General features: G+C 37.3%; 1 protein-coding gene across 3 annotated transcripts in view; it reads right to left on the bottom strand.

Annotated features, from left to right (window-relative positions):
* Positions 1 to 200: 200 nt before the first annotated feature.
* The window catches only part of LOC127415020 (GRIP1-associated protein 1-like), a 73,018-nt gene continuing 54,540 nt past the window's right edge, over positions 201 to 18,678 (bottom strand). For all 3 annotated transcript variants that reach the window (XM_051653476.1, XM_051653477.1, XM_051653478.1), the window contains 2 exons: positions 7,727 to 7,896; positions 201 to 2,119 (listed from right to left, as the gene is read on the bottom strand). In XM_051653476.1, the coding sequence (XP_051509436.1) occupies positions 2,039 to 2,119; positions 7,727 to 7,896 (251 nt within the window). In that variant the 3' untranslated portion in view covers positions 201 to 2,038. The remainder of the gene's footprint in view (positions 2,120 to 7,726; positions 7,897 to 18,678) is intronic.

Raw genomic sequence — 18,678 nt, 5'->3', positions numbered from 1 at the left:
TTTTAAATGTGTTATATTTAAGTAGTCACCCTTTGCCTAGAATTTGCTGCACTGAATGCAACAATTTACACAAAAACTAATTTTGCTCATGTAAAACTAATGTTTCATGAATGACCCCCAATAGGTTGTACAGTCTTAAAATAATATTCCATATCCAGTACAAGTAAAGAATTTGTGGCATAATTATTTCGATTCATCCCTCCTTTTCTTTCTTTTTAATTAAAAAAATCAAGGTTACAGTGAGGCATTTACAATGAAAGTAAATGGGGCCAATTTTTAAGAGGGTTTAAATGCAGAAATATGAAGCTTGTAATTTATATAAGCACATTAGTTCTTCTGTTAAAATTTGTGTATTATTTTAGCTGTAAAGTTGTTTAAATTGTAATTTTTACAGTCATTTTAGGGTTTATGGCATTACTACGTAATGGCAACAAGGTTGTAAATTTGGATATAACTTTACACAGTTAAGGTAAGCAATTTTATCACTCTAAAATAATTTTAACACATATTGTTTGCGTTTTGTGGCTATACATTTTTAAATGGTGTGTATTTTAATGCTTCTGAATTGGCCCCATTGTAAGTGCCCCACTGTTACCCAGATTTTTGCTTTTTTTTTTTTTAAAAGGATGGACAAGTAGAAATTAATTTTGGTGATAATCTTTTTTTGGAAATTGACACCAAGGTTAAAAAAGAACTGTACATCCATTACGCAGTCTATCATCGCGGCAAATTAAATAATATGTGTTAGCTACAACAAACGTCCATTTTATGTTGGTTAACGAAAAATCAAGATACAAGAGTGTTTGATTTCAGTGCAAGCTGTTACACAAAAATTTGAACTGATCCTGAGGATTGATGTAAAATAAATTTTGCATTTTCAACAAACTCTCCATCACAAAAACAGCGGCATACTGTTGAGCAAAGTTCAGATTGTAGTGTCCCAACAATTACTGTCAATTAATTGTTATATGTTTAACTTTCTAACACAATCCAAATAAAAAACTTTTTGTTGTGTCAGAATTTAAAATGCTTACAAAGCAAAGTTGAACTAGTAAAAGTGGAATGATGTCGCAACATTCACGAAACAAAAATCAGAACAAGGCGCATCAACGCATATGGCCAAAACTGATGCTGGACACTAAAACAGATGGCTAGCTTTCCCACGGGAATAGAGCGTGAGTCAAGCAGGCACTGCAAGAAATTGCTGCGTTTCTCAACAGTGTTGTCAGTTTTGAGACAGACAGAGAGTTGTCAAATTAAATCGTTAAGCTGCGGAAAGACGGCTGCTTAACGAGGAGAGTCCAGGGAGCTGCTTTCCTTCACGGGAACATTTTGAGAGCCCCCATAAAATGCTCTGACATTATCACAGCAAATAAAATCATACAGGAAACGTTCTGAATTTGTTTATATAACGAATCCAGCAAAACTTGTATGATGCAAATTGTAGCCTATTTTTTTCTTCCTGATTCGGAAACATCATGCACTGCAGCAAGGAGCCGCATTCTGTAGAGATACTACGAGACACTACGATATTTGGATTTTTTGTTTTTGCACAAATAAATAAAATTTTGATGAACAGATCTCTTCGATGCCCCATATACACACATTCACACACAGAAAAAGCTTCTTTAGATAAACAAATATACAAAACAGGCAACACAACAGTGAGCAGTCTGAAGACACCAATGTATGACTGTCCTGAATGGGGGAATTAGTGGTGGGTAGAGAGGCCCGTTTGGACGACAAAGGTCACGCCACTGTCCCGCGCATACAGTTCACAGATATCAAGCAGCAAGGGGCAGTAAGACGCCCCTTTTGACCAGTTGTTTCCACGAAAAAACATATAAAGTGTTACGTTACATTCAGTAGTATGTAAATCACAGATGGACACGCTCTTTGACCCTCCATCTTCCTTGTACATCTGAGATTTCAGCTGGAGGTCACGTCTTAAGAGATGGGTGTAGTTTCCTTCTGGTAGCCATGAAGAGACGAGAGCTAGAGAAGAGTATATTAAATCATTGGGCGGATGTGTTTGGTTTTAGCCGGTAGGTTTGGAGTTTTCCACAGGGCCGGAGTCTTTACTTAAACAAACGATCTCCTGAGACAAAACTTCCAGATCCTGCAGAACGACAAACCAAGAGTTCAGGAGTCAACGTGGATTCTGAAAAAGCTCACAGATATGAATAATCTAAATATAATAATCTAAATAGGCTAAACAGACCAACATTTATTTTATTATTAGATTTTAATACATATAATATTACATATTTTATGTTTTTAATACATATTACTGTCAATTACCACAATGTTGATGCATCTATCAGCATGTATTGTTCCGGTACCACAATTATAGTTCCAAGGTCCTGGGTTTGATTCCCAAGGAACACACAAAATTATAAAATGTATACCTAAAATGCAATGTAAATCACTTTGGATGAAAGCACTTGCTAAATGAAGTGAATAAATGTAAATATATAAAAGAATGGAAACACATTTACAAAAAATACACTTGCTGGCAAGCAGATTGGAGGGTTTTTTCTATTTTTCTATTTTATTTTATTTATTTATTTTTTCTGTAAAGCTAGTATTCTTACATGGACCAAGCGAAGATGACAGGATTTACAGAGTTGAAGGATTGAATGTAACTTTGTCTCATGTTAACATGCGCAATGGTTATGGTATCGAAACTTTGCTGTTAAACCATATTTTGGATGTTCATTCACAGCGCTGCCTGCTAGGCTTCCATTGTATGTGTATGTACTATTTACTGTAAATTACCATTTGCATTCTTTTTTACAAACTGAGGGAGGAGACAAAAATTACTGCCAGTGGTAACTGCCAACATGCCACAAATGTGGTCTATAGACATTAGGTTGAAAATGACCTGCAATATTCCTTTGTTTGTTGGTTTTAACCCCAATCCAACTTCTTCAGTTGTTTTCACACATACAGTTTTCTGGATAATTAACGTACTTTTTATTATTTAGAGGTTATGTGTGAACAGGACCTGTTGGAAAACACCAATAAATCAGTTCTGACAATTTCCCGGAATAGGAAGCTGTAACATAATTGGAAAAGTTTCTTTCTGTTGCTGTGTGTGAACAAAGATTAGCTGCGTAAGATTAGCTGTCTGAGCATGTACAAAGTTAAGACAAACTGCTTTTGGCCAGTCGCAAAGTTCTGACCGTCAATCGCAAAGTTCTGATGGAGATGACGCAATTACTCAGTGCCGATTTTGACGGCAGTGACCTGGGAGTCAAAACTGTCGTCAAATTTGAAGAAATTTGTCGACATATTACAGGAACAGTAAGTGATTCTGTTATTTGCGATAAAATAACTAGCCTCCTTCAGGAATGAGGTATACACAGGACCAAAGTATTTTGGGTAAATTACATCACAGAGCTTAACATCATTTTGGTGCTGATGTGTGAATGGTAGCAAAATGGATACAAGACGGAAAGCTGTTGCAGGTGTGATTAACAGATGTGGTACATTTACCAGAAAAGACAATCTGGCAATTATACAGAAATATAACCAGTTTCATGTGTGACAGTGGCTTATGGCTATTTTCATGTCGAAATTCAGGTTAAAATATAATAACAGGCAAAACAACTTAAAACTCTACATAAGATCTTTAAAACGTGTGGTGTGGATTTTTTTGTAGAGACCCCATTAAGGTAGTCAGGCCTGAGTTCAACTGCAATCTCACATGCTATTACGCTCTTAATCTCAAATACACATATAGATGCAGCATTGCATGTACCATGTGCTCACTCTAAAGCAAAAAAGCCATGACATATTAAGTGGAGTGTTTGTTTCTGGACTGTCGACCCCAACTGCCAGTAAATATTCATGAGGAAGTTGCTTGCTGGTGTAGCTGGATTAGAGAGAGACACGTCTAAATCCACAACAGTAGACGGCCACCATTTTGCTTTGTAGTTATGGCAATGCAGTACGCATTAACGGTCTGTTCTACTGCAGGGATTTTGTTTTCTTACATGAATAGTTTGAGGTATAAAGCGACATTGGTGTCACATTAAGTTCAAGACCCCACTTGATGAGCAGTTTTCTGTCCTGTGTTGACATTTTTCCTACTGAAACAGGATGTTTGGGCAGGACATATCGAAGGGCTCATCCATTTTTATTTTTAGGACCACAAATTATGTTACAGCCAAGAACCATGAGGTTTGAATTGGACAAAAATCTGTGTGGTGCAACATGTGTGGGTAATCAATATTTTTTGTCAGTTTTCCTGTAAATGTGAAATGCGTATATCCACTTGCAAGTTCATTTTGTCAACATTTAGGAGTACACTAGCATATAGATGGTTTCAAAGCTAACAGACACAGACTAAAAGACACAAAACTCCAATTTCATTGAGTCTTTAAAATACAGTTGTTCTTGACAAGGGCTTTGATGAAGTGATGCAATTCATCAGAGAGAGGCAACAGAAAGGAGGTTTGTGAACAGTTCACAAGCTCATCTGCATTTAAGCAGCTCCAAATGTTTCTCATCTTGTCTGCAGGAGAAATGAGTGCTTAATCGGTTGTTAACGAGCTCGACACATCATCTGGGCTCACTGCTGTAGCAGCCTGCGGATAGTTTTCCATTGTGTTGCTGTACATCAAACACCACCCACCACCCACAAGCCATGAGAACCTAACCTGCAAATATTCATGCTCTGCATTTCACATTTAGGCATCTGTAATTCAAAGCAAAACATCCATCATGATATAATAATAAATAATATAATAATACTTTTATTTATATAGTATTAATTAATAATGAATAATATATAAATATAATTATTGTATTATTGTATGTCATACAATATAATAATAAGATTATATTTTATAATAATAAAGCAATATAAGAAAATCTTCAATAATTACATTTATTGATAATTTCACATTTGTCCGGCAAGTCCATTAGTCTAACTATAGGCTATATGCTGTTGCCAAGCAACTTGGTGCATTAATATAGAATTTAACTGATGTGCAGCCACAGAGCCAGAACTATCGGTTTTATAAACATACACAAAGCAAATATTTACTCTAGACCCTTTAAAAGCTACTGTAGATGTTAAAAGATGTGAATTTAGAAAGTTCACAGCAATGCGACCTTTTCACGGACAAACTTAGTCACTCCATCTTGGTCTTAGTTTGCTTTGTCTCTCCCAAGGTTATGGTTGGTTGTTCGTGTAACCTACAACTCCCCCTGGGCACCATCACATTCTCATACACACACACACACTCACACATACACACATGTAGCACTCAGCCAAAGATCCAGACTGACTCCAATGGATCAAACCCCAACTCAGTAAGGATTTTTTTTTTTTTACACAGAGAAATTTTCACATTCCTTACATGCAAACAAAGGGAAACACACATTCATACTGGTTGCATTGACACAGAAGCAGAATACAGTTGTCAGTCCTGTTTGTGTGCTAAATATGGTTTTGTTCATACAGTACATTAACATGCACTATAAAAGTTAGATTTCAGTCAGACTAAAACAATAATTCGTCCTTTTAAAATGTCATGTAAACTCTTTCATCAGGAAACGTACCGAAAAGTCACGAAAAGTCCGATTTTGCGAAGTTGGACTAACAGAGCTAGATAATGCGATTGTGCATACATGCATACATGTTGTTCTGACCAAAACTGGCCTTGGTATAGTGCGCATGCTCTGAAAAACAGGTGACGCATGGCATGGTATATAACCCAGCGTATTTGACGTCCTTCCTTCAAATATTTGATTACGCATTGGGTCATGTAAACTAGGACAATCAGATGAAGACTGTAGCTGGACTATGCAAAAACCCACTTTAGCCCGATTATAACAGACTCCCTTAAATTTCCAGGACTCACGTCCACATTTTCAGTTTCACTGTGAGTGCAACTGTATCCCCCTGATCTTCCTCCATCTAGAGTGGAAATCAGCAGCTCTGTAAAGTGCCTTTATGGTCAGTTCACCTCCACTCACCTGGATGAGTCATTGCTCAATACGAATCAGATGTTTATTGTGCATGAAGCATCAAATGCAAGTTTAACTTTGAAACTAACTGAAATGAATCAAGGATGTGCCAAGGACATGACTAATGGGTGATTATAAGACCCATATGGAATCTTTTTTCAAATTTGTGCACTAATTGTGGCAAACAATCTGTGGAATTCTCCAGAATTAATGTAAAAATGGTTAAATGGGTTAAATTGAGTTCATGAAACAGAGCTTGCAAGGTGGTAAAAAATGTTGTTAATGCTTTAGGTATGCTTAGGTTTTAGGCTTTTGTTCAGCATAAATGAAATGAAACATAAAAGCTGATTTGGTGATGTCACGACATGTGTCTTGGTTTATTTTGGCTATGCATGAGAATTTTTGGAGCGTAAATGCAGTTTAAGATGGTTAAATTGATGCATGAAAGACAAGGTCAGTAACAATTTAGCCTGCAAATAAATGGACGAAAGAAGACCAATTACAAAGTAGTTTAGTTTTGAATAGTGCACATTCTATAAATGTAAGTCTATGGGGGATTTTCAAACTTTCAACCTTACATTTAAGTTTACAAAAACCAAAAACAGACATACCTAAGACACCTAAGAAATTATCTACAAAACAAAAGTTGTCTATATGGGTGATTCTCATGAAACCTGCCAAGAAAATGCCCTGGTAATATTTAACCCCAAATCAATCCAAACAAAATACAAAAATTATAATTTGCATAAAGAAAACATACCTACATTTAGGACCATTAAAGGTGTCGTATGTGATTTCAGCCGTTCTACTTCCACGAGACTGAGCCGTTGGATTAGCCATGCTTGCGAGCAGAAACGGTTGTTAAAAACAACAGTAATAAAATAGTGCCCTCAACTGACAACTGTTATGAACAACACGGCATAAAAATGCATTATGCCTCAATAATTAGCTGCAACTACAATACTATGAGAACGTGCAAAATGATTGACAGGCAGAAAGCGTCATTGTCCGTGGACACATTTTTGTTTGCTGTTCACAGATCTACAGCTGTCACAGAGACCAGTGAGATGTCTCACGACACTTATTTCATTACTACCTTTCAGGGAGTAGGAAAAATATTTGCATACCATTCCATAAAAAAATAAATAAATAATAAAAAATAAAAACAATCGCTTACAGCACCTTTAAGATTTTTTATTTTGCTTCATGTCATTTGACACTTAAATAAAATATGAAAAGTCATGCGATTAATCACGATTAAATATTTTCATCAACTAACAACACAATTTTTTTTTTCGCATTGCTGTAATATCACAATGTACAAAATCTTAATGGCCCTAAAAATAGGCTTCATTTTCTATATGCAAAAATAAAAAAATAAAAAAAATAATTGTATGCTTTTTTGTTGTTGCTATTTTATTATGGATTTCGTGAGAAACACCCATTTATTAAGTGGTTCAGGATGAATGTGTTACAGAAGTTCAATACTTTGGGTTAGGGGTTAAGGACAAACTCTAACCAGAATGTTTGAGGAATATCAATACAGTGCAGCTTTGAAAGCACCTAACTGTAATGAATTCCAAGGAGATTTTGTGAACGAGGGAAGTTAGAATTCTGTGGAAATCTCCACTGCTGGCCTACTAATCATCTTTCAAATGAAGGCTATGTAGCCTAAATTGACGATTGGTCTTCGATCAGATTGGTTTGTTTTCTCCAACTCAAATGGCTGCTCTTTCCTTCCCTTTACCTTTTGTAGATGCATGTTCTTTGTCAGTTGTTCTTCCAGCATGTTCTGCAGTTTTTTGTTCATCTCACGCAGGTTCTCATCTCCAGGTTTCACCAAGTCCCTTAGCACAGAGCTCAAACTTCCACGTTCTCCCTGAGCACCATGGGCCACCCCAACTCCTCCTGATACATCTGAGAGTAGAAGAGAGAGAGAGCGAACAGAAAAAGGTAAAATTCAAAGAAAGAATCAGACATATTGCATTTGCAGTGCGTCAGCGTCTCGAGCAGGCTTGTGTTGTGCTTTCACAATGACGTTTCTGCTATGCTCAAAAAGAGATTTCTGAGTTACTACATTAGATATTTCCTTTAATTATTTCTAAAAGTTGGTTATCAGGAGTGAACCATTGATGATTATTACAAGCTTGATCATCATGAAATATAATTAACATATAGAGGGGGATCACATTTACATCCCAATGATCCTTAATTCACATGGTAAGGAACCCAAACCCCAGGTGTAGCTAAAAACTGCTTAAATCAACAGATTCACTGAATAGAAAGTGTGCCTGTCACTGTGTTTAACTTACATGAAGCACAATAGATGTCCATTTAAAAAAAACTGCAAGTACTTCACACATGCAGTGTAAATGCTGCAACTTTTTAATATGGGTGCCAAAAAGAATACAGGCTCGATCTAGTGCTTTTCTTTGAATCATGTTTTCCCCAGTAATGCCTCAACACCCATAAATGAAGATGATTCCTATCAGAGGGCCATTATTGTCTGCTAAGTGAACACAGAGTGCTTTAGTTTGGAGGAATGCATTTCCAGTGGCTCTCACCCTCTTACGCACCAACTTTTATGGGCAACTCAAGTACAGTCATCTGCAGGTTTGACGAAATGCCGCTCCCGTGTTGGCAAATAAACACCACTGTTCTCTGCTGCAATCATGAGAGCTCTTCCGTGTGCCAAGATCGAATTCTAGTATTCTACTGCAGAAACTCAACCCGAACCACAATATACACACTGGTCAAGGCCTAAGGGAGACTTACAGCAACGCTGGAGTCAAATAAGAGTCTCCTGACAGAGTTCAAGACAGTAACATGCAACCAGAAGAGTGCCAGAGGCAGAGGACACCTGTGTGGGGATGTAACTGGACAAGGTGGCTTGTTAAAAAATGAAACATGTTGCTTAATTGATGATTAATAGGGGGCAGAGTGGAAGGGGTTAGACGAAAGAGATATAGCAGGGCCTCTTACTGCATCTGCACAATAGGACACCTTTTAATTCTATCATAATTTACTCACTTGTTGTTCCAAACCAGTATGACTTTTTCCATGGAACACAAAAGGAAATGTTAGGCATTTAGGTAAAGCCTCAGTCACCATTCACTTTAATTGTACAGGAAAAAAGATGCAATGAAAGTCAATGGTGACTAAATTGTTCTTTGACTGATGTTTGTTGAGTTTGTCAATGATACAACATAAACATAATATTACAACGTACATCTCCACAGACAATAAAGAAAGATAAACAGGTTAACTTGAACTAAGTAACACGCTAGTCGGAATGCATAACTTGTTCTTTAAGAACACGCTACACAACACAATATCCCATACTGTCTAAACGTAATTAATTCACAACAGTGTAACTTTTAAAAGTAGGTAATACTTCAGTATATTCATTATATGCTATTATTGTAGAAGTTCAGGTTTTTAGGACAGTTTTCTCATGTTGTTTAATCTTACATATGAAACATATTATTCTTTAATATGTTTGATACATATTTAAATAATTCTTAGTATTTTCCACATTTTTCAAAATATTTGTACATATATTTGGTCTGTTACAGTTTGATATATGCTTGCCATTTTGCATATTATCGTCCACTAAAATGTTATTTTCGTTGACAAAAATTATATGCCATTTTAGCAGTGTTAAAGGAATATGCATCAAAATAATCCACGACTGTTTACATTGTTTTTTTATTTTTATTATTATTATTCGGAAATGATTTTTATTTTATATTGTTTTGGACTGTTTTGGTTTGTGAACGGCACAAGTTTCTCTTGTAAACAATGACGCGCTTCCTGACTCCTCCTCCACGTGACGCGTGACCTTACCAACGAGCTTACGTCATCCCTCTCATGAGCGTGCGTCACAGAGATGTACGGAAGAGAACATCTGTAGTTAAAAAGTATATAAGTATTGTTTTGTTTCTAAAAATAATTAATCATTTGTGTTCAGAAGAACTTTATTTGTCGACTGGAGTCGTGTGGATTATTTTGATGCACCCTAAATATGCATTTTGGACCATCAAAAAATGGAGGACATTCACTTGCATTGTTTGAAGGAGGAGGCCTGAAATGAAATCCTGAAAGTCTTAAATTCTGTGTTGATGAAGAAAGAAACTCAGATACATCTTGGATGGCCTGAGGGTGAGTAAATTATCAGCAAATTTTCATTTTTGGGTGAACTATTCCATTAATCTGATCAACAAAATAACTGTCAAAAACGTTCGTTGACAAAGGTTTTTTTTAACTTCATCAACGGTTACGAATACGAGTTGAAAAAGACACATCATGATGATAATTCAACTATTTTATTAAAGCATACTGTTTACAAAAATATGATGAGAAAAAATAACCATCTGTTTCAAAAAAGAAGATATTAGATATGCCCTGCATCCAAAATCACATACTGTCAAATATGTACTTTATTTGATGAAGGATGCACTTCTCGGCCTGCAAAACATCACATTCTTTAGACATGTATGTGAGAAGTATGAATAGATTTTGGACATACTTCATCCGGGGACATGAGTATTGACCCGTGACTCAAATATATGACGTAATAACAACAACCACGAAAACATTCTACTCTGGTTTTGTTAAACATGTACCATTTCAGTACAAGGAACAACATTCTTGGTATACGCACGATCAGCCACAACATTAAATCCACCTGCCTAATATTGTGTAGCTCCCCCTCGTGCCGCCAAAACAGCACCAACCCGCATCTCAAAATAGTATTCTGAGATGCTATTCTTCTCACCACAATTGTACAGAGCAGTTATCTGAGTTACCATAAACTTTGTCAGTTCGAACCAGTCTGGCCATTCTCTGCTGACCTCTCTCATCAACAAGGCATTTCCATCCGCAGAACTGCCGTTCACTGGATGTTTTTTGTTATTGGCACCATTTGGTGTAAATTCTAGAGACTATTGTGCATGAAAATCCCAGGAGATCAGCAGTTACAGAAATACTCAAACCAACCCGTCTGGCATCAACAATTATCCATGCGATTATCTAATCAGCCAATCGTGTGGCAGCAGTGCAGTGCATAAAATCACGCAGATACGGGTCAGGAGCTTCAGTTAATGTTCACATCAACCATCAGAATGGGGAAAAAAAATTGATCTCAGTGATTTGGACCATGGCATGATTGTTGGTGCCAGATGGGCTGATCTCCTGGGAATTTAACACAAAACAGTCTCTAAAATGTACTCTGATGAATGATGCCAAAAACAAAAAAACATCCAGTGAGGGGCAGTTCTGCGGATGGAAACGCCTTGTTGATGAGAGAGGTCAACAGAGAATAGCCAGACTGGTTCAAACTGACAAAGTCTACAGTAACTCAGATAACCGCTCTGTACAATTGTGTTGAGAACAATAGCAGCTCAGAATGCTATTCTGAGATGCGGGTTGGCCCTGTTTTGGCGGCACGAGGGGGACCTACACAATATTAGGCAGGTGGTTTTAATGTTGTGACTGATCGGTGTATATCACTAACAGTTGAAATGCTGTCTGACTCTTGGTTCACAACAGTTCTTTTAAATTCAGCATTTTGTCTCCTCAGCTCCTGTAGAATTATGGGAATGTAAAGTGTGCAGTCGATGGGCACTTCAGAATCTCGCCAGAAATAGCAGGTCATCCGGGTATTTCTCGCTTACTGTTTTTATGAATACTGAGAATTCGGACAAACTCCAGTGGCATACTCTTTTTGCTGTATTTTAAGTAGGGAAGTATGGATATTCAGATGCAGCAATGGATTCATCTAATCCAATAATCTAGTATTTTGGGGATTTCCCTGCTAGAGCTGTGAGAGTTGAACTTGCTGAACACCAGCAAAATGAACCGCTTTAAAACGGGTTGACTACCTCACTTAAACACATCCTATTTATACATGAGATTAATCACTATATCCACAACTTATACATAATACTACAACTTACATTTACACAGATAATGAAGTGAATTAACAGGTGAACTTGAACAAAGTTACATGTTAGTCATAATATGCATAACTTGCGTTGGGTAACTTGCATTGTGAAATTGTAAACTGTCAGATAGTTTAGTGGAGTTTTTCCTCTATAGGACTGCAGAGAATTGAGCTAAGCAGCCTCTGCGTGTCAAGGGCAAAAGCAATAAGTTCGATAGGGATGCTTCTTTCTCGGTTTTCACTCTATCTAGGTGAGTGGAGACATTCAAGGTCAGCTCAGCAGTGTGTTCCTAAACAGTGCTGTCAAATAACCTCTTACACCTCATGTCTGATGATGGTACATGAGAGAAATGGACCTGTGGGTGTTCCTATGCAATTCTGAATAAAACAAATCTCTATAAATAGAGTAAAACCCTCTATAAATACTTTATCACATGCTTAAAGAAAATATGAGTGGTTGATGATACATGTAAGCCTCTGTTCCAAACATTCTGCCTACAGGGATTGTGCGATTTTACAAGTTTGCCATGCAAGAAAGTGGGAGATGTACACAATAAACAATGAAAACGTATTTGGAAGAGAAAAAAACTTTTACACATTAATAGCTCTTCTGCCCCTTTCTCTCCTTGATGAACAAGGTAGACTCACATGTCAATGTGAATGAACAACATGCCCCTCTCATTAATTTGGTCAGTACATGAACCTGGTCATTCAGTTTTTTTTTTTTTTTTTTACAAATGAGAAGTTTCATGAGTGACCCTTCTTTAGAGCCTTTCATGCTCCATTCCTTTCATATGCAGAATCACTGTGCACGTGCTGCCAAGTACACGATTGGCTGTAGCTGTAATCAATCAAGCGATCTGCCTCGGTAGAACTGCGGTTGCCAAGCATGCACTTGGCCGCTGTTGTAATCAATCACGTGGGAGTCTGATCCCCCCTCCGAAACAAATAATCTCATAGGATCTGCACGAATCACAAAAGTGACCAATTTTAGTTTCGAAAACTGTGAATTCTGCAGAAAGATGAGGCATTTGCATGCCTGTGTCTAACATCTCCCTTTGTGTTACATGGACGAAAGAAAATCATACGTGTTTTGAACGACATGAGGGTGAGTAAATGATGACAGCATTTTTGGGTGAACTATCCTTTTAAGTTGCTCAACAGACTGAGAGCTTGTTCTCATGACAGGCCATGTTGCAGTTTAGATGAGGAGCTTAATGCATTGTTACAGTATATCAAGGTAAGCGCTAGCAATCTCATGCCTCTAACCTTATTATATTGGCATAAGAGTAGAGTTTATGTGCGGCTAACAGAAGAGGACCACTCATATGCTTGCATTGCTGGTCGCGGGGAGCTGGTGTCATAGCTCGGAGCCACGAAAATGAAGTAGAACATGACGCATCATTGCTAATTGAGATGTTAACTTCCCCTCAAGGCCAGTTCAACCTTTGAAAGCGTTGAAGGCCATGAATGACATTTGGCTTGCCCCTGAAGCCTGACAGTAAACACAATGAGGTGCTAAGTGCACCCTTTGCTCTTTATCTGGACTATGAGATAATTAATCTTGTCAGATTGCTAGAGAACCATAAAATGAAGACAATGCGGAGGGAACATTCCCAGATTTGACACTTCACATGGATGAGGTCACAGAGAAAAGGAGATTGATTGAGCACTGAACCAGTCAGTGTTTCCTGCACCACTATTCAGCAGCGGCGCTCCGCTGCTACTGAATCTCCAGCGCCATGGCAAGAGAATGATATTCAAGTTGTGCGCTTGCAGTCTGAATTCAATGTAATGAGAAAAAGAACGCGTTCCGTGAAATAACGCAAAAACAACACATCTTTCTATTGCATTGTGTAGGGCTGAACGATCCATTGAAATAAAATCTAAATCAAGATATGACCTTATGAATATTAAACTGCAAAGGGCTGTGATCTAATCAATCAAACAGCCTGCACGCGTGACACGCTGCTCTGCGGAGCTCTGAGCAGCGCACTTGAGGTGGTTCTGTCTGTGCTCCCTCCACGAATCTCATCTCATGCACAGAATAACAGATGTGTTGCATTTTTTACAGCGCTCTAAATTCACTATAACTGGCCACTACAAGTTACTATACAATTACAAATCGAAAATCTCATAACACCAGGTTTTGTGTGGACAGAAACGGAGATGAGGGCATTTTAACATATTGGAATTCACAGGCGCTCATTCAAAGGCTTTTGTTAACACGATTTCACACAGACAATTTCTGCATTTTTTTAACTAGATCCCATAGCAATGCCGCATACAAATTAAGAAATTATTAGAGAAATATTACTTGTATAATAATAATAATAATAATAATAATAATAATAATAGGGTTGTTGCTTTTAGTTATAATACATTTTTAATTAGGGCTCGACATTAAGGCGGGGCGTTTCCCCCGCTGCAAGAGCGGAATTCTGTAGTAAACACTGGAACGTGTGTAGCCCGATTTTTCTAACCGGGAGTACTCTGAACATGCACTATGTGCATGCACCTGGAATTATTTGCACTAATTAGTTGGTCCACAAGGTGGCAATACTCACAATTGAGTTGTTGCTTTCACGAAAGAACTGCAAGAAAAGATGTAATTGCCGCTAAACAACAGGAGATGAAGGTGGAAACAACAACAACAGTGGATGTGCACATAAATAGTGAGGAGGGCAGGAGATCCCTGCATGTGTATAACTCTAAAACTCCTGAAGAGAAATATTCCAGTAGCTTGCATGTGCCAACCGCCTGTGTATGCGTGCATAGCCAAATGGAGTATACTATGAAATGTTGGGCATTCGACGGTATGCATACGCTAAGCATTCGTGTCAAAACCAAAGTATACTTTGGGCTTTAGGGGACAGGTGGGGAATTTATTTTCAGAAATACTGTAATTCCCTCTCAATAGTTTTCATTGCCTCACAAAAAGTTTTGAATTCTCACACAATAGGTTTTGTGTTCCATCACAATAAGTTTTACATTCACTAGTAATTATTTTGGGCTCACAATAGCTTTATCCATCCCTTACAAAAAATTAACCATGTTTTACCATGGTAACCATCAAAAACACATCTTTATGAAAATTACCTGTAGTAACCATTGTTTTTGTGGTAAAAACCATGGAACCATGGTACATGTACCACAAATTAACCATGGTGTTACTTTAGTAAAACTAACCATGTTTATTGGCAGAATGGTTATGACCATAGTTTTGGCTTTACAGTATTTTTAGGTTTACTATGGTTTTCCCACAAATGTCATGGTTAAACTATGTTGACTATAGTAAAACTATGGTACATTTTATGGTTATGTTTTTACCACAAATACAATAGTTGAACTATAGTTACTGTAGTAAAACCATGGTAAAGTTTTTATTATGGTTTTACTACATTTTGGAAATAAAAAGGATAGCAAATGCCATGAACCCTTTTCACATTTTGTAACTCTTATATCTGTGAATGGGAGACCATGGCAATTATTATTGCTGCATTCCCATTTGCTCCAACAGCAAAAGAAAAAAATCCACTATTATGTTTCCAAGACTTTCGAAAAGAGGAGAAAATAAATTAGAAATATAGATTAAGGCAGTTAGAACAGAGAGAGAGATCCCAAATTTACTGTCACTCCCTCAGAAGCTGTATTTGAAACCCATCGCAACAGTGTTGACTAATTTTCTGCATTCTTTTTTTATTTTATTTTTTTATTATTAATGCCAGGGTGATGTAACACAAAGTATAGTATATAAATATACATTAAATATACATATAAATATAAATATACATTCAATAATTAAAAAATATGAAGTAAATAAGTTTTGTTAGATTCACCTTTCTAAATTAAAGCGGGAATGCATCATTGCAGTCCGTGAAAAGGATACACTCCATACGTATCAGTACAGAACCTAATCTTGTGCCATTTTATTGATATTTTTACAATAATTTAAAATAGATAGGTACCAATAACCACTGTATTGCAATACTGCAAGCACTGCTTAGGCATAGCAGGCAAATAGCCCATTACAACAAATGCATAGGTCATTAACATCTGCAGTAGGCAAATCACAGGTTGCATCTGTGATGCTGTAGAGCCTCCTTTCACTACGGTGTAATTCCCTCACTGTGCGAATAACTCATGCCAAAGTTAATGCATCCAACCCTTTAGGGAACAAGGGCGAGCAAATTCTTTGATGGCTACATCACCGTCTGTGCTAATGATATTGCAAATGGAAAACTGCACACGTGTCTCTAACCAGTTTTTCTTTCATATTGATCAGTGGAATTAATTTTAATTTGCTGGAGTGCGGGTGAGCTCTCTACACAGACACTTTGATAAATCCACAAAGCAGATTTACAATGAGGATTCCTAGCTCAAATGGCAGAAAAATGCTGGTGTGATGGCTTTCAGAAGCCTGGAACCACGTCAGGTGCTCTTGCAGTCAGAATTACTGCTGTAGGACCAACAGGGGATGCTAACTTGAGGAGCCAAGTCACCAAGAGGAATCAAATGTAGGTTCATAGGGGACACACTAATGACACGCAGCAGATGTTCCGGACTCCCGACTCAGGGGATCCCTTATAACATGGTCGGCTGGACAACATCAGAACAATGCTGAGGTCACTACAACAGAAAACACACGGGAACCTAATAGGGGGATAAGATCGAAAGTGAATCCCTACTGAATGCAAGAAGTAAAATATAAAGAGGAAGATTGTGATGTTGTAAAGGAGAATCATGCTAGCAAGAGCTTGGCCTTGAAGAATGTCCCCTTCAGGCTTTGGCATAAAGCACCAATGCAAAGATAACAGCAAAATACCATGCAACAGAACTCCAAGTCCACAGAGGAGACAACGGTGGCCACTTCTTTGCAAGCCTCATTGTAAATCTCCTCAGGCCAGTGGAAGAGTCAGCACTCTTGAATCAGTCAAGCTGGTGCAGCCTACATGCCGGCTGCAACCTTGCATTCATCTCTCATCGGAGAGACAGCGCTTAACTGAGAACATTGCCAGGGGCAAAAAGAAATTTAATTTCCACAACAAGGTTCCTTCCTGTTTGCAGTCATGTGTTATTCCCAGTTACAGATCTGAAATTTAACATGCTTTTGTATTGCCGCAAATTAAGGTTTTCCACACTTCTTTCTAGGGATCTTCCAGATACTGAAGATCTGTTCTTCTCTTATTTGTTCTCAAACCTCAGTAAGCAGAATGCCCATTAAAGGAATAGTTCACCCAAAAATGACAATTCTGTCATAATTTTCTCACCCTCTTTTTATTCCAAATCCAGATGACTTTCTTTCTCATGTGAAATATAAAAGGAACAATTTTTGTAAATATTCTAGACTGTCTTTTTAATACAATGGCAGTTCATAGGGCGGTATATATATATATATATATATATATATATATATATATATATATATATATATATATATATATATATATATATATATATTCACCAGGTTGGCACTGGCACAATATTAGTGTGAAGAGAAGGAGGGTGGGGCCGGGCTGTTAGGATGGACGCCTGGTGCTGAGTTACCGCAATCAACCGGGAGAGGGATAAAGAGGAGAAGGAGACGCCAGTTCGAGAGAGGGAGTTGCACACAGCAGCTAAACGTGTGCATTCCACCTGTTGGACTTAAAAATCATCAGAATGAGAGAGCACACGGAGCTGTGCGCGCATTATGGTTTTGTTATGCTGAAAAGCAGTTTTATGTTGTGTTGAATTAAAAGTTTTTTAGTTGTAAACCCGGTTCCCTCTTCCTCCTTTACGATGAGCAAGAGACCTGTCTGCCACAATTAGGAAGGTGGTTTTAATGTTATGGCGTGTGTGTACGTATATATATATATATATATATATATATATATATATATATATATATATATATATATATATATATAAAAAGACATCTGATATAGTTCTCTATATTACATTCTAAGCCTAGTTATGCACATTATCACATAAAATATTATTTAATTTTATGGGTAGTTGGTGATATATTCTCAATCGAATTATTCAGATAAAGAATTTGTGTTAACAAATTGGTTAAATTGAAGTATTTGAATAAAAGAATGACACAGTAAATTTTTTATGTTAAGGGGGGAAAAAATGCCCCATACACATAAAAATAACCCTAAAACTCAAATACAGGGGGAATTATTGCCACTTTATGGAAAAGTAAATTTCTGACACTAATGGGGACTCACTTAAGCTTAAAAAGGACCCAAAAGTATCACAAAAGTAGTCCATGCTACTCGTGTAGTCATACGAAACAACCAAGTAAATGCAAGTAACTTTTTAGTGACAATCTTGGCACCTGTTGCATTCATAAGTGCACGAAAGTTTTCATGAGAGATCTTGCATTGTTTAGTGCTAAATAAATACGCGTGCCTACTGTAAACAAGCTTCTCTCATAACACTCATGAATGTAAAACAGGTGATAAGGACCCCATTTACACCTGGTATTAAGATACGTTTAGGGTGAGCCGATCACAAGTTGTCAGTGTTAAATACAGGTGTAATTGGGTATAAAATGCTTTGTGGTTGGATCACAAAAAACATTTACGGAGGTAGTCAAAAATGCATGTGACGCATTTGAGATGTAAACGCTAATCCATCCTGAATGCAAAAATGTCAGCAGTGAAGTGCCACCTTTGGGGTTGGATCACAAAAAACATTTACTGAGGTAGTCAAAAACGTATATGACCATATCACATTTGAGGTGTAAACGCTAATCCACCCTGAAT

The sequence above is a fragment of the Myxocyprinus asiaticus genome, chromosome 24 (assembly GCF_019703515.2).
Source record: "Myxocyprinus asiaticus isolate MX2 ecotype Aquarium Trade chromosome 24, UBuf_Myxa_2, whole genome shotgun sequence".
In the NCBI taxonomy this organism is placed as follows: Eukaryota; Metazoa; Chordata; class Actinopteri; order Cypriniformes; family Catostomidae; genus Myxocyprinus; species Myxocyprinus asiaticus.
The sequence above is the reverse complement of the archived record's forward strand: the minus strand, read 5'-3'. Positions and strand labels throughout refer to the sequence as shown.